This window comes from Hypanus sabinus, chromosome 9 (assembly GCF_030144855.1).
Source record: "Hypanus sabinus isolate sHypSab1 chromosome 9, sHypSab1.hap1, whole genome shotgun sequence".
Lineage (NCBI taxonomy): Eukaryota > Metazoa > Chordata > Chondrichthyes > Myliobatiformes > Dasyatidae > Hypanus > Hypanus sabinus.
In genome coordinates this window covers 77234578-77257593 of record NC_082714.1, presented here as the reverse complement: position 1 = coordinate 77257593, position 23016 = coordinate 77234578, and the positions used below count along the sequence as shown (strand labels likewise).

The window sequence follows — 23016 nt, the reverse complement described above, 5'->3', positions numbered from 1 at the left end:
ATACGGACAGGTACACGGATAGGAAAGGTTTGGAAGCATATGGACAGGTACACGGATAGGAAAGGTTTGGAGGGATACAGACAGGTACACGGATAGGAAAGGTTCAGAGGGATATGGACAGGTACACGAATAGGAAAGGTTTAGAGGGATATGGACAGGTACACGAATAGGAAAGGTTTGGAGGGATATGGACAGGTACACAGATTGGAAAGGTTTGGAGGGATACGGACAGGTACACGGATAGGAGAGGTTTAGAGGGATACGGACAGGTACACGGATAGGAGAGGTTTAGAGGGATACGGACAGGTACACGGATAGGAGAGGTTTAGAGGGATACGGACAGGTACACGGATAGGAAAGGTTTGGAGGGATACGGATAGGAAAGGTTTGGAGGGATGCGGACAGGTACACGGATAGGCAAGGTTTGGAGGGATACGGACAGGTACACGGATAGGAAAGGTTTGGAGGGATACTGACAGGTACACGGATAGGAAAGGTTTGGAGGGATACGGACAGGTACACGGTTAGGAGGGATACGGACAGGTACACGGATAGGAAAGGTTTGGAGGGATACGGACAGGTACATGGATAGGAAAGGTTTAGAGGGATACGGACAGGGACACAGATAGGAAAGGTTTAGAGGGATACGGACAGGGACACCGATAGGAAAGGTTTAGAGGGATACGGACAGGGACACCGATAGGAAAGGTTTAGAGGGATATGGACAGGGACACGGATAGGGAAGGTTTAGAGGGATACGGACAGGTACACGGATAGGGAAGGTTTGGAGGGATACGGACAGGTACACGGATAGGAAAGGTTTGGAAGCATACGGACAGGTACACGGATAGGAAAGGTTTGGAGGGATACAGACAGGTACACGGATAGGAAAGGTTCAGAGGGATATGGACAGGTACACGAATAGGAAAGGTTTAGAGGGATATGGACAGGTACACGAATAGGAAAGGTTTGGAGGGATATGGACAGGTACACAGATTGGAAAGGTTTGGAGGAATATGGACAGGTACACAGATTGGAAAGGTTTGGAGGGGTATGGACAGGTACACAGATAGGAAAGGTTTAGAGGGATGTGGACAGGTACACAGATAGGAAAGGTTTAGAGGGATGTGGACAGGTACACGGATAGGAAAGGTTTAGAGGGTTGTGGACAGGTACACGGATAGGAAAGGTTCGGAGGGATACGGACAGGTACACGGATAGGAAAGGTTCGGAGGGATACGGACAGGTTCACGGATAGGAAAGGTTTGGAGGGATATGGACAGGTTCACGGATAAGAAAGGTTTGGAGGGATGTGGGCAGGTGGGTCTCGCTCAGGTTGGTTAGCTGTCATGGACTGTTGGGCCTGTTTCCATGCAAACTCTGTGATCTGTAAGTATAGTGTAATTAACAGTTGGGCTGAATAGGCATTTTCCATGCAGTAACACTGTAATCTTTTTTAACCCCTTATGAGGTCATCCCAGATCCCTGCATCACAGTGTGAGCAATCCTGTTCTGTCCAATACATTAGCACAGGAGATTCTACAGATGCTGGAGATCTTGAGTCACACACACACACACACACACACACACCCCCGCTACTCAGCAGATCAGGCAGCATCTATAGAGAGGAATATTTCAGTCTGAGACCCATCATCAGGACTTGAAAGGATGGGGGTTAGTGCCGAGAATAAGAACTTGGGGTTGTGTTTTTGCTTTCTGGTCTTGATGATGGGTCTCGGCGTGCAATGTCTATTGTTTATTCCCCACCTTGGATACCTCTGGACATGCTGGGTCCCTCCAGCATTGTGTGTGTATTGCTCTGTCTTGTGCAATCTCTACTTGCATATCCAGCCTTCCATTCCAGGTAACGTCCTGTTGAATTGTCCATTCTGGCTGCTCCCTAAATTCCTACACTGGCAGACTGCAGGAATTGGACGGGCTGAGTGGTCTGTCTCTCCCCCCCCCCCCCCCCCCAACCGACTGCAGCAGCGCTGTGGCATGAAGTTTGATACAGGAATGCTTGATACAGACTTGACTCCAGGAGTGGTTGGCACAGTCAGCTCTTTAACACAATGACAGGATGTGGGCTGACTCATTTCACACTGAATCCTCTCTGCCTCCTGAGAAGGGAGCACTTGCTGCCTGTGCCCTGGATCTGGCTTCGGGAGAGAGCTTTGCATCTCTGGCAATTTATTTCATTTGGTTCTGGCAGTATGACAGGGCTTTGGTGTCCAGATATGTCATTGAGTATGGCAGATATTCCTGGCACAGTGAGATTGGGAATTTCTAGATCCTATCCTTGACTCATACAGTTTGGAAGCAGGCCCTAGGCCCACCTAAGCCCATCCCCATTTGTCCCAAATCCCACCGTTCCTATCCATGTACTTGTCCACGTGTCTTAAATATTGTTATGCACCTGCCTTGATCGCTACCTCTGACAGCTTGTCCCATATACTGAACATCCGCTGGGTGTAAAAGTTGCCTGTCATGTCCCCATTAAATTTCTCCCCTTTCTTTGGCTTCAGAAACCTTTGAACCCTTGTTCTTGATTTCCCAACGCTGGGGATAAAGACTTTCTATGCCCCCCCCCCATGATTTTATACACTTTATAAGGTCACCCCTCAGTCTCCTGCATTTCGAGAAATTAAGTTCCAGTACCTCCATAACTCAGTCCCTTGGATCCCAACAACATCCTCGTCGATCTCCTTTTTCCCAGCTTAGTGCCATCTGTCCCACAGCAGGGCGACCAGTACTAAACAGTTTACACGTCTCCCCCGCGATCTGAGGGTAGAGTGTTCCTACGAAATGGTTCGTAAGCCGGAATGTCGTAAAGTGAATAAGCAATTACCATTTATTTATATGGGAAAAATTTGTGAGCGTTTGCAGACCCAAAAATTAGCCTTCAAAATCATGCCAAATAACACATAAAACCTAAAATAACAGTAACATATAGTAAAAGCAGGAATGATCTGATAAATACACAGCCTGTATAAAGTAGTAATACTTTTACAATCATTGCACCACTGTCTAGCGTAGCAAAAATCTCACTACATAGCGCCACTAGCGTAGCAGAAGCGCACTCTGCAGTAACCTTTCAGCTATGAAGCTGCCAAATCATACCAAATAACACATTAAAATGCAGGGCCTATATAAAGTTGAAATAATGTATGTACAGTGTAGTTTCACTTAGCGGAATCGGGAAGACAGTGAGCACAGTGATGTTGGTCTGTTAGGCTGAGTTGTCGGAGGTTGGGGTGGTGGGAGGTACAGGAGACTGAGGTGTCATACCATCGAATCCATCAGGGTAGGCAGGTCACTAACGTCTCCTATGTCAGCCTGCCTCGATGTCGAAGGTCAAGGTTTGTTGTCTGCTGTGTGGAAGGCTTGAAAAACAACAGTATGCTTGACTGCTTAGCCTCGCGCATTTTTCTATCATACAGTTCTTTGTAAGCACTCAAACCATCCTGCAAATATGCCTTAAACCTATGTACACTTTCAAAATTAAAGTCACACTTTTCTGTGATCATTGCAGCATTGTTGATCGCAGCAAAAATCTCACGCAATTCCTTCGCGTTCTGTTCCTGGACGACTTCACTTTTGGGCTGTTCGCTACTACATTCGGTTTCGATTGTTATCCTTTCCTTTTGCAATTGCATCAGCTCTTCATCTGTCAGTTTGTTCTATCGAAATAAATGTATTGCTTGGCAATTTTTTCCAATAAATTAGCAGTTTCATCACAGTTAAACACTTATACAGATAACCACCACCTTATGTAATTATTCTCTTCAGTTCTGCTGGGAACTTTTCGGCAACTTCAGTATCAGTAAACTTTAAGCTGTGAAGCTGCCCTCGCCTCAGAAACTGATCAAACCACCCATGACTACCTTTAAATTCCACTTTCGCAACACTTTCATCACCATCGTCCAGTGCTTTCTGTTTCAGCTTATTAAAAAGACTGACTGATTTCTCCTTCAGTATAAGATAACTTAACGGATCACCATGCTTTTAACACCCATCGATCCACTCAAGCAATAGACTTTCCATTTTATCCATTACTGGATGCCGACTAAAAGAGACCACTTGCTACGAGCAGAACCAACACTAACATGGGCAGCTTTCAAGATTCTTTCTCTCTGCATGTAAATAGTGCGAATGATGGATGCAGGCAAGCTCAACGTGCGGACAATGTCCTTACTTCATTCACCACGATCGAAACGCTTAATTATGTCTAGCTTTATGCTAAGTGTAACACCCTTACGAGCTCTTTTAGGCTTTTCCGATACCTTAGAACTCATCTTGCTAACGGATGCACAAAATAAATCAAGATAAAGCACAGATGCTCACAGGCACGTGTTTAAGCAATGACGGCTAGAATGCAGTTCCAGTGGAGAAGCTCGGCTTCCTTTTTCGTAGAAGCAAAGTACTGTTCTGTGTAACTAATGTAGGTCCTTCGTAACAGTGAGGTGTCATAAAGCAAACGTTTGAAAAACGGGGGCCACCTGTATTAAAAACGCGGCCTCACCATCATCTTGTACAACTGCAACATGGCATTCCAACTCCTGTACTTAGAGTTCAGACTGATGACGGCCAGCATGTCAAAAGACTTCTTTAACGCCCTGTCTACTTGTGACTCCGTTTTCAGAGAACCATGTACCTGTACTGCCAGACCTCTATTCTACAACACTCTCAGGCTTCACCGTGAAGGGTCCTGTTGGTGAACCTATCCATGTATTGGTCCGGATGTTCAGATTCACTTTATTGTCATTCAGAAACCACAGATGCAATGCAGTTAAAAAATGAGATAACGTTCCTCCAGAATGATATCACAAAAGCACATGATAAATCAGACTACACCAGAAAATCCACATAACGTTTGGCAATCCCCAATCCAGAGTCCGGAGAGGCTGCTGCGTATTAATATCGCGCTACCATCTACCTGGAAAGGAGCTCCAAATCCATCAGACAAACAAGACCAAAAACTAAAGCTACAAGACCTGCTCAAAACCACTTAATTACAACATATAGTTATATCAGTGCAAACAATAGCATAATTGATAAAAAAGACAGACCATGGGCACAGTAAAAATAGTCCAAAGATGTTAAAAGACTACAAGTTTGAAAGAAGCCACCACACAGTTTCCACAAGACCTCAGGGTCCCAACTGATTCATCATCCCACACCGGCAGCAGAAGGGAATACCCCCACTATGGACTTCCACAGCGCCTCCCGACTCAGCCTCGCAGACGCAGCACACACGGAAAGCTCCGTCGAAACCAGCCTCGCAGACACAGCACACAATGAAAGCTCCGTCGAACCCAGCCTCGCAGACACAGCACACACGGAAAGCGGCCTGACTGCAGCAGACTCCGAGTCCGTCGAACCTCCAAGCTGACGACCATCCCCTCCGGCACAGCTTCTCCGAGCACCATCCTCTGCTGAGCGTATTAAGACGGCCCCGCCAACGGCCACCGGCAACGCGACCCCGAGGACTGGGGGCCTGTTCTTCCCAGCAGAGACCCGGACCTCACAGCAGCACCAGCAGCAGCAGCAACAAACAGACAGATGTTCCTCCGTGCTCCCACGTCCGTTTTCAACCGATTAGGATTGTGCACGGCACCCCACTTCACAAATAACAGATAATCAGCTCCGGAGTGGCCGCTGCAAGATGCATTGCACTGCCATCTTGGATGGTGACTTTAAACATGTTGAAAGATATTATTTAAACATTTCAATTATCTGCCTCAGCCACTTCCTGTGAAGCTCCTGTTGGTGATGAATTTGCCACTCTGGTCCTTTTTATACCCTCCTGGTTTGGGAGAAGCTTATTGAAACACACATTCTCACGTGGTCAATATGTCTGGGGGTCTCCCCAGCTGTGATCGCAGTTTCAGAATGGGGGGGCACGATATAGGGAGAGATTTCTTCACCCGGAGAGCAGGGAATGTTTGGAATTTCCTCCCTGGCTGCGCCGTCACCTGATGTGTTCAGACCAGGGCTCTGGATTTTGGATGTGGAGGGAGGTGGTTTGATTTAAGTGAGGAGGCAGGGTCCTGGGGCGGAATGGGTTTGTTTTTGGTGAGAGCGTGCTCGCGGCCGCCATGTTGAACAGCAGAGTTGGTGTGGGTGAGGTTTGTTGTGTACGCCTGCTTCACTGTCCAGCTTTGCTCATGTCCAGAACCAAGTTTAATATCACAGGCATATGTGGTTCTGTGGCAGCAGTATAATAAAACTCTATTTTATAGTAATAAACATGTTTATAAATGTAGATAAGTGATGGTGTACATGGGTTCGTTGTCCATTCCGTAATCTGAAAGCAGAGGGAAGAAGCTGTTCCTGAGAAGTTTAGTGTGTCCTCAGGCTCCTGTACTTCCTTGATGTCAGTAATATGAAGAAGGCATGGATGCCGACTTTCTGAGGGATTTCCTTTTGAAGCTGCCCACCACGTTGCATCCCTGTATGGAGCTGGCTGAGTTTGCGTTTCTGCATCTTTTTCCGATCTTGTGCATACTAGATGGGATATACTGGTGGTGGTTGTTTACTCAAAGAGAGGGTCGCTTCCTGTCTGACTGCACCATGCTCTGTGTGAGTCCCCTCCTCAAATACTCTCCCCTTCACCTCCTTCAAACCCATGGCCCTCCAAGTGTCTGCACTGAGCACTGTCCTCCTCATCCACTCGCACAGAATTTGGACCCGTACAGCATAAAATCAGGTCCTTCAGCCCACAATATCTGTGCTGACCACGGTGCTGAATCAAACTACCTTCTGCCCACAGATGATCCACGTCCCACCGTTCCCCATAGGAGATCCACCTCCCACCGTTCCCCACAGGGGATCCACGTCCCACCGTTCCCCACAGGGGATCCACGTCCCACCCTTCCCCACAGGAGATCCACATCCCACCGTTCCCCAAAGGAGATCCATGTCCCACCGTTCCCCACAGGAGATCCACGTCCCACCGTTCCCCACAGGGGATCCACATCCCACCATTCCCCACAGGGGATCCACGTCCTACCGTTCCCCACCGGTGATCCACGTCCCACCGTTCCCCACAGGGGATCCACGTCCCACCCTTCCCCACAGGAGATCCACGTCCCACCGTTCCCCAAAGGAGATCCACGTCCCACCGTTCCCCACAGGAGATCCACGTCCCACCGTTCCCCACAGGGGATCCACGTCCCACCATTCCCCACAGGGGATCCACGTCCTACCGTTCCCCACAGGTGATCCACGTCCCACCGTTCCCCACAGGTGATCCACGTCCCACCGTTCCCCACAGGTGATCCACGTCCCACCGTTCCCCACCGGTGATCCACGTCCCACCATTCCCCACCGGTGATCCACGTCCCACCGTTCCCCACCGGTGATCCACATCCCACCGTTCCCCACGGGAGATCCACATCCCACCGTTCCTCACCGGTGATCCACATCCCACCGTTCCCCACAAGTGATCCACATCCCACCGTTCCTCACCGGTGATCCACATCCCACCGTTCCCCACAAGTGATCCACGTCCCACCGTTCCCCACAGGTGATCCACATCCCACCGTTCCACCGTTCCCCACGGTAGATCCACGTCCTGCCGTTCCCCACCGGTGATCCACGTCCCACCGTTCCCCACGGGTGATCCACATCCCACCGTTCCACCGTTCCCCACGTCCCGCCGTTCCCCACCAGTGATCCACGTCCCACCGTTCCCCACCGGTGATCCACGTCCCACCGTTCCCCACCAGTGATCCACATCCCACCGTTCCCCACAGGTGATCCACATCCCACCGTTCCCCACAGGGGATCCACGTCCCACCGTTCCCCACTGGAGATCCACGTCCCACCGTTCCCCACAGGTGATCCACGTCCCACCGTTCCCCACGGGAGATCCACATCCCACCGTTCCTCACTGGTGATCCACATCCCACCGTTCCCCACAAGTGATCCACGTCCCACCGTTCCCCACAGGTGATCCACATCCCACCGTTCCACCGTTCCCCACGGTAGATCCACGTCCTGCCGTTCCCCACCGGTGATCCACGTCCCACCGTTCCCCACGGGTGATCCACATCCCACCGTTCCACCGTTCCCCACGTCCCGCCGTTCCCCACCAGTGATCCACGTCCCACCGTTCCCCACCGGTGATCCACGTCCCACCGTTCCCCACCGGTGATCCACGTCCCACCGTTCCCCACCGGTGATCCACGTCCCACCGTTCCCCACTGGAGATCCACATCCCACCGTTCCCCACAGGTGATCCACATCCCACCGTTCCCCACCAGTGATCCACGTCCCACCGTTCCCCACCGGTGATCCACGTCCCACCGTTCCCCACCAGTGATCCACGTCCCACCGTTCCCCACCGGTGATCCACGTCCCACCGTTCCCCACTGGAGATCCACATCCCACCGTTCCCCACAGGTGATCCACATCCCACCGTTCCCCACAGGGGATCCACGTCCCACCGTTCCCCACTGGAGATCCACGTCCCACCGTTCCCCACAGGTGATCCACGTCCCACCGTTCCAGACAGGTGATCCACATCCCACCGTTCCCCACCGGTGATCCACGTCCCACCGTTCCCCACAGGTGATCCACGTCCCACCGTTCCCCACAGGGGAACCACGTCCCACCGTTCCCCACAGGGGATCCACGTCCCACCGTTCCCCTCCGGTGATCCACATCCCACCGTTCCCCACAGGGGATCCACGTCCCACCCTTCCCCACAGGAGATCCACGTCCCACCGTTCCCCAAAGGAGATCCACGTCCCACCGTTCCCCACAGGAGATCCACGTCCCACCGTTCCCCACAGGGGATCCACATCCCACCATTCCCCACAGGGGATCCACGTCCCACCGTTCCTTACAGGGGATCCACGTCCCACCGTTCCCCACAGGGGATCCACGTCCCACCGTTCCCCACAGGAGATCCACGTCCCACCGTTCCCCACAGGGGATCCACATCCCACCGTTCCCCACAGGGGATCCACATCCCACCATTCCCCACAGGAGATCCACGTCCCACCGTTCCCCGCAGGGGATCCACATCCTACCGTTCCCCACCGGTGATCCACATCCCACCGTTCCCCACAGGAGATCCACATCCCACCATTCCGGACAGAATCAGAATCAGGATCCATTGCTACTTATTGATTTAATTGTGATAGGCACATCGAAACGCCCTGGGAAGTGCATTATTTGCTTTGTCAAATCAACAAGGATGTTCTGAGGGCAGCCCACCATGGCATGGCCACAACTTATTAACCCTAACCACTGTCTTCGGAATGTGGGCCGAAGCCCACGTGGTCACAGGGGTACAGCGTCCAGCGGCTGAAACGTGGTTCACTGGTGCTGTGAAAGTGATACCTAAAGCCACTTAAACTGGACCAAACTGCCTGCTTCCACTACTACCTGCACATCCCCTTTGAACTTCCCCCTTCTCACCTTAAACGAATGCCCTCCAGTCCTTGATATTTCTGACAGTCTGCTTTGTAATTTGACAGGCTCAAATAATTTTATAAACGTCAGCCACCTGGAAACCAGGGTTCTGAATTCCTTCGTCCAGTCCTCTCTCCCCCTCACCTCTGTTGTCACAGTGTTTGGCTTCCTGACTTCATATTGCTTTCCTGTGCAGGGAACTCCCCTGGGGAGTTTTATTTCTATAGAAATGCACAAAAGCTCCCCCTCCCTCCGCATTCCCCCCTCTCCTCCGCCTCCCACTCCTCCCTCCCTTACCCTCTCTCCCACCCCTTACCCTCTCCTTCTCCCTTCCCCCCACCCCCTCCTTCTCCCTCACCCCCCACCCCCTTATCCCCTTCCCCCTCTCCCTCCTCCCCTTCTGCCCTCTTCATGTTTCACACCCTTCCCCCTCCCCCATCCACGTTCCCGGTTGCTGTCCCCTGCCTGCCTGAACTGCACTTTCTCTGTAGCTGTTACACTTTATTCTGCATTCTGTTATTGTTTTACCTTGTTCTACCTCGATGCACTGATTATCTGATCTGTATGAACAGTACACAAGACAAGCTTTTCACTCTGTCTCGATACACAATTCAGACATGCCCTGTCCTCTACTCTCCCGTCAATCTGTCAGTTCTCCTCCTACTTCCTCCTCATTTTCTTACAGGCTATCTGGCTCTTTGTTCTCTGTACCCCGGCTGCCCAAGTCTCTCACTCTCTAGGTCGGTCTCCCTTTCACCTCTCCCCCCCCCTTTCGCGCTCACCTCCCCTGTCTCCCTCTCCCCTCTCCCTCTCCCTGTCTCTCACTCCCCCCCGTCTCCCGCTCTCTCTCCCTTCTCTCTCCCCTCCCTATGTGCTTTTACTCTCCCTCTCACTTTCTCTCACTCCCCCATCTCAATCCATATGTCTCTCTCCTCACTGTCCCTCTCCCTCCAACCTCTCCGCCTCTTTCTTGCATTCCACCACTCCCCTACCCTCTTCTTTCCTGTAGCCCACTCCCTCCAGCTTTATCCTCTCCCTTCCTGCATACCCCTTTCCCCTCTTGCATGCACTGCCTCCTTCCTTCTCTGCCCTTCACCTCCATATCCTCTTCCTGGTCCCTCCTTTCCCTGTGGCTGCCCCTGCCCGCATTCTCCTGCGTCTCCCCATGCCCGCATTCTCCTGCGTCTCCCCATGCCCGCATTCTCCCGCGTCTCCCCTGCCCGCGTTCTCCCGCGTCTCCCCTGACCACATTCTCCCGTGTCTCCCCTGCAGGCCAGACGGTCAGGGAGGGGGAATGTGGAGATTCAGTTGGTCACGGAGGTTGGTGTATGGGTGACAGAGCCAGGCACTGGGTTCCAAGGGATTTTGAGAGGGGGCATCACAAACACAAGAAATCTGCAGATGCTGGAAATCCAAGCAACATACACAAAACGCTGGAGGAACTCAGCAGGTCAGGCAGCATCAATTGAGAGTAAATGGTCAACGTTTTGGGTTGAGACTCTTCATCAGGACTGGGAGGGGGATGTTCAGTGATACCAGAGTAAGGGGACACTTTTCACTGCTCCTGGTTAGCGACTGTACCATCCAGAAGAGAAACACACCTCCAACCCCGTGCAGACCATAGGGCAGAGACAACCACAGAGTGAGGCTCCCTCTACATTGTCCCACCATACACTCCTGGGCTCAAAAACAAAGGTGGGCTCCCTCCACACCGTCCCATCACACACTCCCGGGGTCAGACACAGAGTGAAACTCCCTCCACACCGTCCCATCACACACTCCCAGGGTCAGACACAGAGTGAAACTCCCTCCACACCGTCCCATCACACACTCCCGGGGTCAGACACAGAGTGAAACTCCCTCCACACCGTCCCATCACACGCTCCCGGGATCAGACACAGAGTGAAACTCCCTCCACACCGTCCCATCACACACTCCCAGGGTCAGACACAGAGTGAAACTCCCTCCACACCATCCCATCACCCACTCCCGGGGTCAGACACAGAGTGAAACTCCCTCCACACCGTCCCATCACACACTCCCGGGGTCAGACACAGAGTGAAGTTCACTCCACACTGTCCCATCACACACTCCCAGGGTCAGACACAGAGTGAAACTCCCTCCACACCGTCCCATCACACACTCCCGGGGTCAGACACAGAGTGAAACTCCCTCCACACCGTCCCATCACACGCTCCCGGGATCAGACACAGAGTGAAACTCTCTCTACACCGTCCCATCACACACTCCCGGGGTCAGACACAGAGTGAAACTCCCTCCACACCGTCCCATCACACGCTCCCGGGATCAGACACAGAGTGAAACTCCCTCCACACCGTCCCATCACACACTCCCAGGGTCAGACACAGAGTGAAACTCCCTCCACACCATCCCATCACCCACTCCCGGGGTCAGACACAGAGTGAAACTCCCTCCACACCGTCCCATCACACACTCCCGGGGTCAGACACAGAGTGAAACCCCCTCCACACCGTCCCATCACATTCTCCCAGGGTCAGACACAGAGTGAAACTCCCTCCACACCGTCCCATCACACACTCCCGGGGTCAGACACAGAGTGAAACTCCCTCCACACCGTCCCATCACATTCTCCCAGGGTCAGACACAGTGAAACTCCCTCCACACCGTCCCATCACACACTCCCGGGGTCAGACACAGAGTGAAACTCCCTCCACACCATCCCATCACACACTCCCGGGGTCTGGGGGATCTCGGCTGGAGGGTACTGCATAGGGCAATGCCCTGCAATAAGTTTTTCAGTTTGTACATGGACTTCCCACCCACATGCCACTTCTGCGGGCTGGAGGAGACCGTGTACCACATGTACATGGAGTGTGTGAGGCTGCAGCCTCTTTTTGCATATTTGCGTGGGCTGCTTCTCGCCTTCTGGCTGCATTTTAGTCCCACCCTGTTTATATATGGTCATCCAGTAAGGAAGGGGGCAAGGAGGGATGAGGATGTCCTAGTCAACTTGCTCCTGGGGCTGGCAAAATCCGCCATCCGTGGGTCTTGGAAACGGGTGGCGGGAGGATCTCCCCGGGCAGACTGCCTGGCGATGTTTAGGGGATATGTTCATGCCCGGGTAACTATTGAAAAGGAACATGCGCAGTCCACAGCGGCCTTGGAGGAGTTTCGAGACCGTTGGGCTCCGCGGGGTGTAAATGCCATCGTGGATGGGGATGGCAACATTCTGGTGTAATGTCTATTGTCTATTTGTAGTGCAGTAATTGTGTTTGCCACTGTTTTGTATATATTGTATAGCACCGATATTTGTAATAAAGGATTTTGTAATAAAAAAAAGGGTCAGACACAGAGTGAAACTCCCTCTATACCGTCCCATCACACACTCCCGGGGTCAGATATACAGTGAAGCTCCCTCTACACCGTCCCATCACAGTCTCTGTGGGCAGGATGATGTTTGAAGCTCTCTGTTCACGGTCAGTGTGGGATGGACATGTGTAAATTCAGTATGAGTCAGCTCCTTGTTACAAAGACTCTGATGAAAACACCTTCAGCTCTCTGTGTGTGTGTCGTTTACAGAAGGTCAGGTTTTCCCCCCGAGTCAAAGCGATCTTTCAGAGCGTCGTCTCATCCTACCCTGTGCCAACTCTCATAGTCAAAGCATGGGAGGCCACTACTGTCCCTATACCAGACTGGCAAGGTCTAGCAGTTTGTACAATCCCTGTAAAACAGGTAGAGCTGTTGCCTTTCTTCTTCAGAGATCCAGGTTCAATACCAGCCTCTGACACTTTTTATTTGTGTCACTCTCTGTGAGTGTGTGTGTGTGAGTGTGTCTCTCGCTCTGTCTCTGTGAGTGAGTGTGTGTCTCACTCTGTCTCTCTCTCTCTCTCTCTCTCTCTCTCACTCTGTGACTGTGTAGGTCTCGCTGTCTCTGAGTGTGAGAGAGAGAGTGTGTGTGTACATGCTCTACGTGTGATTGTGAGGTTTAATTTCTGCTGTAAATCCCCTCCCAGTGCGGTGAATTGAGAAGAGGTGTGAGGTGAAGGATAATAGGGGAGGAGATGGGTGGAGTGGCAGCTGGATGATAGATGGAGGCAGAGAAAGAGAAACGAGAGACAGATGAAGTGTGTGGGGGAGGAGGGGGGAACTGACAGTTGCTATAGGGAGATGAGCCAGACTCTGTTCAGGAAACATACAGGAACATACAGGGTAAATGGTAGGGCATTGAGGAATGCAGAGGAACAGAGAGATCTAGGAATAACGGTGCATAGTTCCCTGAAGGTGGAGTCTCATTTAGATAGGGTGGTGAAGAAGGCTTTTGGAACGCTGGTCTTTATAAATCAAAGCATTGAGTATTGGGATGTAATGTTAAAATTGTACAAGGCATTGGTAAGGCCAAATTTAGAATATTGTGTGGAGTTCTGGTCACCCAATTATAGGAAAGATATCAATAAATTAGAGAGAGTGCAGAGACGATTTACTAGGATGTTACCTGAGTTTCAGCACTTAAGTTACAGAGAAAGGTTGAACAAGTTAGGTCTCTATTCATTGGAGCGTAGAAGGTTGAGGGGGGGATTTGATCGAGGTATTTAAAATTTTGAGAGGGTTAGATAGAGTTGACGTGAATAGGCTGTTTCCATTGAGAGTAGGGGAGATTCAAACGAGAGGACATGATTTGAGAGTTAGGGGTCAGAAGTTTAAGGGAAACACGAGGGGGTATTTCTTTACTCAGAGAGTGATAGCTGTGTGGAATGAGCTTCCTGTAGAAGTAGTAGAGGCCAGTTCAGTTGTGTCATTTAAGGTAAAATTGGATAGGTATATGGACAGGAAAGGAGTGGAGGGTTATGGGCTGAGTGCGGGTAGGTGGCACTAGGTGAGATTAAGAGTTCAGCACGGACTAGGAGGGCCGAGATGGCCTGTTTCCGTGCTGTGATTGTTATATGGTTATATGGAAAAGAGGTGAGAGTGGGCACTTGGTGTTCCTGAGATAATGCTCTCAAAGGTACCACACACATCAGCAGCCCATAGTTTGCAGGTCTGAGGATCACATTTGCCTGCTCTCCCTCCACAACACCTCACTCACCTCCTAACTCCCCTGTCCTCAATTGGGGAATCAAGAACTCAAGGGCGCAGGTTTAAGGTGAGAGGGGCAAAGTTTAACAGAAACCTGAGGGGCAATTTCTTCACCCTGAGGGTCAGTATATAGAATGAGCTGCCAGAGGAAGTGGTTGAAGCAGGTACAATAATAACATTTAAAATGTACCTGGGCAGGTACAGGTATAGGAAAGGTTTAGAGGGATACGGACAGGTACACGGATAGGAAAGGTTTAGAGGGATACGGACAGGGACACGGATAGGAAAGGTTTAGAGGAATATGGTCAGGTACATGGATAGGAGAGGTTTAGAGGGATATGGTCAGGTACACGGATAGGAAAGGTTTAGAGGGATACGGACAGGGACACGGATAGGAGAGGTTTAGAGGGATATGGTCAGGTATATGGATAGGAAAGGTTTAGAGGGATACGGACAGGTACACGGATAGGAGAGGTTTAGAGGGATACAGACAGGTACATGGATAGGAAAGGTTTAGAGGGATACGGACAGGGACACGGATAGGGAAGGTTTAGCGGGATATGGACAGCTACACGGATAGGAAAGGTTTAGAGGGATATGGACAGGGACACGGATAGGGAAGGTTTAGAGGGATATGGTCAGGTACACGGATAGGGATATGGTCAGGTACACGGATAGGAAAGGTTTAGAGGGATATGGACAGGTACACGGTTAGGAGAGGTTTAGAGGGATATGGTCAGGTACACGGATAGGAAAGGTTTAGAGGGATGCGGACAGGTACACGGATAGGAGAGGTTTAGAGGGATACGGACAGGTACATGGATAGGAAAGGTTTTGAGGGATACGGACAGGTACACGGATAGGAGAGGTTTAGAGGGATATGGTCAGGTACATGGATAGGAAAGGTTTAGACGGATACGGACAGGTACACGGATAGGAGAGGTTTAGAGGGATACAGACAGGTACATGGATAGGAAAGGTTTAGAGGGATACGGACAGGGACACGGATAGGGAAGGTTTAGCGGGATATGGACAGCTACACGGATAGGAAAGGTTTAGAGGGATATGGACAGGTACACGGATAGGAAAGGTTCAGAGGGATATGGGCCCAACATAGGCAGATGGGACTAGCCTAGAATGGGAATCTTGGTCAGCATGGACTAATTGGGCTGAAGGACCTGTTCCCATCCTATGTGACTCGGTGACTCTCTTCCCTCACCCTCCGAGCTCCATCCTCTTTGCCCCGATTCCCGCTTCCTCTGCTGTCTGCCTCTCCCTTCTCCTGTGAGACCTGTGCTCACTGATTCATCCAGAGGACTAGGACTAAGCCGTTCACCTTGATGGGGCAGGGAGTGAAGGGTGTGTTGGGTGGGAGGATGAGGGGAAGATGTAGCGATGGTAGAGTTAGTTTCTCAAACGGTAGTTCCAGATTCAATAATACCCGAGACTCTCTCCATCAGAAAGTGTGCGTGGGATTCCCAAGTGTCTTCACCCACCCTCAGTTTCAACCTGCAGAAATAGGTTTTGCAAGTAGTTTTGATTGTGTGGGGTGAATGTAGAATGAGGGGACGACTTTGTTTGTGAAGGCGACCTCTCTCCTGGGCCACCTGTCAGTGGGAAACACTGATCGATGAGATGGCAGAGCGGCTCCTTGTGATGGGGAAGGCAGAGGCTCACAGGTGCTTCATTCCTCTGGCTTGTTCCCCCTCCCCCCCCCCCCCCCCCAGCACGGCAGGAGGGGGAGTTACAGCATATGGGCATGTTCCATACCGCAGGGCTATTGGAGCACACCAAAGGTCAATTTTGTCCCCTCTAATGCCGTGTGGAGGTGGGCTGGGTCTAGGCTCGCTTGAAGGGGCTTAGGCAGGTGGGGAAGCTCCTTGGATAGCAAAGAGCTATTATTGCCCCTTAGGGTCATGACCATGGTGCAGTGCTTTAACTAAACGTGTTGGCATGACATACGAGCTTCTGCAGATGCTAGAAGTCTTGAGCAGCTTACAGAAATGCTGGAGAAGCTCAGCGGGTCAGGCAGTATCTACAGCACTGTTAGAAGGTTTGTGACATCTGTAAAACTTTCTCAATTTCTACATAAATATGACCTAAAGTGTGATCATATTTTCACGCCAATCCTAAAACTAGATAAAGATAACCCAATTAAATAAATAACACAAAAACATATGCCTGTTCATTTACTTGTTGAGGGAAATTATCCAAAATTACATGTATTGGTTGGAAACAGTATGTGAACCTTATGCAAAAGCTCTTTGGAGTCTGGTGTTCCAATCAATGGGATGAGATTGGAGTTGTGGGTTGTAGAGTTGCCCTGCCATATTAAAAAGACACACAAAGTCAGCTTACTGATGGAGCTTGCTCTTCTCAAGAAGATCTCTTTATGTGCACCATGCCTCGATCAAAACAACTTTTAGAGGATCTTAGAGCAATACTAGAGATGCATCAAGCTGGAAAAGCATTTCTAAAGACCTGAGAGTTCATCAGTTGGCAGTAAGAGAAATTGTCTCCAAATGGAGGAAAATCAGTACTGTTGCTACTCTCCCTAGGACGGGGGTCGGCAACCTGCGGCTCCCGAGCCATTTGTGGCTCTTTCACCTCTGTGCTGCGGCTCCCTGTGGCTTTGGGAAATAATTGGTCAGTATTTAATTAAAATGTATTTTATGTTAGTTTGTTAGCTTTTGAAATGTAATTATGGTGATCTTGTACAACCTAAGTGTAGCGACACATTTCCTGCCACATCCGAAACGGCTCACAATTAGCCAGCATTCCGGCTAAGGGAGATAGCCTACGGGGGTTTGTGAGTACGCGTCTTTTGCAGCATCTGCGTCCATGGGGGCTGGGTTGAGGGAGGCTTAAAAGCAAGGCTGTTTAGTTCGAATAAAGCTATCTTTGACTGCAGTTTACTGACACCGCTACAACGTGTTTTTATCGCTGGCTGTCCAGACGGAAGGTGCTGAAACGCTTTGTCGCGTGTCTGGAAGAAGTGAAAACTTTCCTGCGCAGCAAAGGGCTCACCTTTCCTGAGCTGGAACAGCCAGAGTGGCTGGAAAAGCTACACTTCATGGTAGACATGACAGCGCACCTGAACACGCTGAACACAGCTCTTCAGGGGAAAGGACGTACAGCCCTGCACATGTTGGAGGATGTTTTGGCATTCGAGCGCAAGTTGACAGTGCTTGCCAGAGATTTACAGAAAGGCACTTTGTCTCACTTCCCCAATTTGAGAGAGTTCAAACAAGGTCACGACATGATAATTTCGGAGTATTTACATTCTGCAATCATCGCAATGCAAACATCGTTTGGGAAACGCTTCTGTGAGTTCAGAGAGGAAAAAAACACATTATCCTTCCCGGTCACTCCCTTAAGCATCGATCCTTCCCTACTGAATACGACTGCATTGGCAGGTGTGAGTCAACCTGATCTTGAGATGGAACTGGCCGACATAGCCGACAAAGACATATGGGTGTCCAAGTTTAGACGCTTGACAGCAGACCTTGAAGATGTTGCCCGTCAGAAGGCCGTTCTTGCTCAGAAACACAAATGGAGTGATATTGAAAACCTCACAGATGACAGCTTGCGATCCTGTGTAAAGATGAAGGTGACATCATACAGCCCTGATGTGCAGACGCTGTGCGCTGAGGTCCAGGAGCAGAAATCCCATTAACCAAGTATGATAAATATTTTAATTGCCTATTATTTTACTTATATTCATATTTTTTCATTGTTCAGTGAAATAGTCCTTTCATTTTTCAGGATGACAGCTGGCTGACGTTATTTTTGGTTTGCTGCTGGCGGAAAATTTAAGTTCGGCGTTTTTCATAAATACAAGAAGGACTCAAATAGACATTGAATATTTTACTTAAAAGTAACTTTCAACCCAACGTCTTTTTTTCGGAGTTCAAAATGTTTTTGTTGCATGCAGAAATGTAATTTCGTTTTCTCTGCAGGAGTTCATCAATTTCATAAATGCAACACATTATAGTTTGTTTATACATAGCATAAAGGCAAAAAAAACGTTGTATGCAGTGTTATTTCATTTTAAATGTCAAACGGGTTTTGCGGCTCCCAGTGTTTTCTTTTCTGTGGGAAACGGGTCCAAGTGGCTCTTTCAGTGGTAAAGGTTGCTGACCCCTGCCCTAGGAGCTGGCATCCTGTGAAGGTCACACCAACAGCACAACGTGCAATGCTGAAGGAGATGAAAAAGAACCCAAGGGTAACAGCAGAAGACCTGCAGAAATCTCTAGAACTTGCTAAAATCTTTGTTCATGTGTCCACTATAAGAAAAACACTGAAAACGAATGAAAAGAAAACATTGCTGCAGGTCTCAAGTTTGCAAAAGACCACCTGGATGTTCTACAATGCTTCTGGGACAGTATTCTGTGAGCAGATGAGACAGAAGTTGATCTTGTTAGCATAAATGCACATTGCTATGTTTTGAGGAAAACAGCAATTGGTGTTGCACACCAACACCAAAACCTCATCCCAACTGTGAAGCATGGTGAAAGGAACATCATGGTTTCGGTTGGCTTTGCTGCCTCAGGGCTTGGACAGCTTGAAATCGTTGAATTCAAAATTGTATCAAGATGTTTTACATGAGAATGGCAGGGTAGCAGTCTATCACCTGAAGCTTAATTAATGTTGGATAACGCAACAAGACGATGATGTGAAAGACGAGTAAATCAACAACAGAATGGTTTAAAATGAAGATTGATGTTTTGGAATGGCCATGTCAAAGTCCTGAGCTTAATCCCATAGAAATGGACCTGAAGCAAGCAGTTCATGCAAGGAAGCCCACCAGAATTGAAGCGGTTTTGTAAGGAGGAATGGTCTAAAATTCCTCCAAGCCAATGTGCAGGACTGATCAACAGTTTCCGGAATTGTTTGGTTAATTTATTGCTATACACAGGGGTTACACAAGTTTACTGAAAGCAAAAGTTCACATACTTTTTCCATGTAATAGTGGGCCATTTTTCTCAATAAGTAAATTAATGTCCTGCCGAAGGGTTTCGGCCCAAGATGTCGACTGTACTTTTTTTCCATAGCTGCTGCCTGGCCCACTGAGTTCCTCCAACATTGTGTGTGTTGCTTGGATTTCCAGAATCTGCAGATTTTCTCTTGCTTTTGAAATGAACAAGTATGCTGTTTTTGTGTGTTATTGGGTTCTCATTATCTAGTGTAGGACTTGCATGAAGATCTAATTACATTTTAGGTCACATTAATGCAGAAACAGGAAAAGTTCTACAGGGTTCACAAACTTTCTAGCGCTACTGTATTGGAAGGGAATAAACAGTCACAGTTTCAGACTATGAACTTTCACCTGGGTACCCTCTTGAAGTTTTGATGAAGCGTCTCAGCCCAAAATGTCCATTTAAAAAATTCCCACCACAGAATCTGCTGAGTTCCTCTAGCATTTCGTGTGTGTTGCTGAATGTATTGACAAAATGACATGAGTATGAAAATTTCTTGCAATGCATTTTACTCCTGGGTATAATTTTTATAAAATGAATAAACTTTACTACTGATGTACAAAAAAAAATCCCCTGAGGCAGGGATTGATCTCAAGGGTTTCTATGCCCTGTGGGCCCCAGGCCTTATCCGTTCTCCAGAGGCCCTGCAGGTCGGGACAGTGCGGGAAGTGTCGAGAATGCACTGGGTGAACTTGAGCAGCTGGTGATGATGTAGTTAAAGCTGATGAATTTGGCATGGGTGCAGAAAGCAGCACCAATGCAGTTGTTGACGGAGTGCAGAAGGAGTTGGGGAAGCCCCTCAAATGTAGACTGTTCCACGAAGCTAGCCCAAAGGCAGGTGTAAAAGGGGACCCACGCAGGTACCCATGGAAACACTGCTGGTGTGGTGAAAGTAGGAGGAAGCAAAAGAGATGTTGTTGAGGGTGAGAACCAGTCGGTGGTGGAGGGGCACTGTCTGGGTCTGTTGTCCAGAAAGAAGCAGAGAGCCCCGAGGCTTTTCCTGACAGAGAATGCAAGTGTATGAGGACTGGATGGTGAAGGGGAAGCAGTAGCAGCCAGGGAACTGAAGCTGTTGCTGTAGCTAGGTGAGGTCAAAGGTTAGCTGTACTTGTCGCATGTACATCGGAGTACAGAGTGAAATGTGTTGTGTCGGTGACCAACACGGTACGAGGATGTGCTGGGGGCAGCTTGCCAGTGTCACTCCCATAACATACTAACCCTGACCCGTACCTCTTTGGAATGTGTGAGGAAACTCGGGTGGTGACAGGGAGAGGGTACAAACTCCTTACAGACAGCACTGGGAATTGAAACAACACACACAAAATGCTGGTGGAACACAGCAGGCCAGGCGGCATCTATAGGGAGAAGCGATGTCGACGTTTCGGGCCGAGACCCTTGGTCAGGACTGGAATTGAACGTGGTTTGCTGGTGCTGTGGAGCACTGTGCTCGTGAGCGTGCTGTCTTTGCGTTCAGTTCTGGCTGCCTTATTACGGGAAGGATGTGGAGGGCCTGAGGAAAGTTTTCAGGGTGCTGCCTGAGATGGAAGAAGGTGGACAAATGGATTGTTTCCTCCAGTGTGATGGAGGCTGAGGGTATTTATATGAAAGACATGGATGTGTCTTTTTCACAGGTTGGAAATGTCTGATACATTTAGGGTGAGAGGGGATTTTCAAAGGAAATTTGCAGGGTAAGTGTTAACAAAGAGAGTGGGGGCTGGGTCTATGACTGGAATGAGTTGCCAGAGGTGACGGTGGAGACAAATACAATCGAATTGTTTAAGAAGCTCTTAGTTAGGCACATGAATGTACAGGAAATGGAGGGCTTAGTGTAAGCAAGCATCATTAATTGGTTCAGCATAAGATGATGGGACGAAGGGTTTGTTCTTCGGCTATTCTGTTCAGCGTTCGAAGTTCCGGAAGTGTCTGGAGACCCCGTTGAATTCCACCACTGTCTTGTGGCCTTGACCCACATCCTAGTGTCTGCTGTCTCCTGTGTCCCCAGTCTGCAGCTGGGAGAGGATTGAAGGACAGGGGCCACTGTGGGTAACTTGTTTGCAGGAGAGTTGAGGGAGGTTCCAGGCAGTGTTTGAAGCTGAGAGGTGTGAAGTTTGTTCTTTGGACAGAAGAATGAATGACAGGAAGCAATTTACAGATCATAGAGCGAGTACAGCCCTTTGCCCAGGATGTTACACTGAACTCATTAAACAAGCAATTAAACACCAAATTAAGCTATAAACACCAGAGATTCTGCAGGTGCTGGAAATCCAGAGCGACATAGAAATGCTGGAAGAACTCAAGCCCCTGACGTTGGTTCTCTTTTCCTCTCCATAGTGTTCCTGCAGCACTTTGTGTATGTTCCCTAACTAAACTAACCCTTTTACTGTCACGTGGTCCATATCGGTCTGTTCATTGCAGATTGCTGTGCCTGTCTCAAATGTCTCTATTGTGTCTGCCTCCACTACCACCCCAGGTACCCAGCACTCTGTGCAACGAACCTTACCCTGCACATCTCCTTAAACTTGCCCCTCTCTCCTTCAGTGCATGCCCTCTAGTATTAGACATGTAAAAGACAGCAAATTGTCCATTTGTGCCTCAATAAACTTACAAATTCAAATCACGTTTTCCATCAGCTTCTGCCACTCCAGTGGGACATGTAATGTAGAAGGTATTATGCTGACTGCCTGGTATAGGACACAAGGCTTCAGAGAGTAGTGGGCACAGCTCTCCCCACCACTGACATCATCCGCCTGCAGTTCTCCCTCAAGGTGGCCATGCTCTATCTAGCCTATGTATCCCTTTTATAACCTTTATCAGGTCTCCCGTCAGCCTCTGCACCACTCAGGTTTGCCCAGTCTCTCTGCATAGCGCATGCTCTCTAATCCAGGTAGCCTCATGGTGAACCTTTTCACAGCCTCTCATCCTCCCTGTAACAGGGGGACCCTGTACTCCAGGTGCCGCCTAGCTTGCCCCTGCTGCTCAATGTCAACGTAAATTTATTACCAAATTATATAGATGTCATCATATACTAACTGCTTTAGGATTAATTTTCTTGAAGAACTGACCAGAACGGGATATGATACTTCTGTGTGGGGAGGATTGCTCGGTAAGGTAGGTGCGTGTCCGCGGATGATGCCTGCTCCCTGTCAGAAGTGGTGGGGACGTTGAGGGGTTGAGGGGCACGTTGAGATGCCGTTACTGGGGGCAGTGGTGTTGGCCAGCAGTCGCCTGGTCCTGACCCGCTGTGTTCGTCTTGCAGAACAAGGAGCGAGAGAAGCAGAAGGAGCGAGAGAAGGAGGCGAAGGAGAGGGAGACCAGGATCACCAATGGGCACCTCTTCACCTCCATCACCGTCTCGGGAAACACCCTGTGCTATGCCTGTAACAAGAGCATCATCACCAAGGAGGCCTTCGTCTGCCCCAGTGAGTCCATCTCCCAGCAGAGGGGTCAAAGAATGGAGGGAGAGAGGGGCTATAGAGAGTGGGATGAGAGAGGGGTCTGGAGATCAAGGGGGGGGGAGAGAGTGAGTGAGTGAGTTTGGGTCTGAGAGAGAAGTGGGAGG

General features: G+C 49.7%; 1 protein-coding gene across 1 annotated transcript in view; it reads left to right on the top strand.

Annotated features, from left to right (window-relative positions):
* Window positions 1-23016, top strand: part of LOC132400062 (rho guanine nucleotide exchange factor 2-like) — a 569765-nt gene that overhangs the window by 448377 nt on the left and 98372 nt on the right. The window contains 1 exon segment of the mRNA XM_059981145.1: window positions 22714-22876. Coding sequence (XP_059837128.1) covers window positions 22714-22876 — 163 coding nt within the window.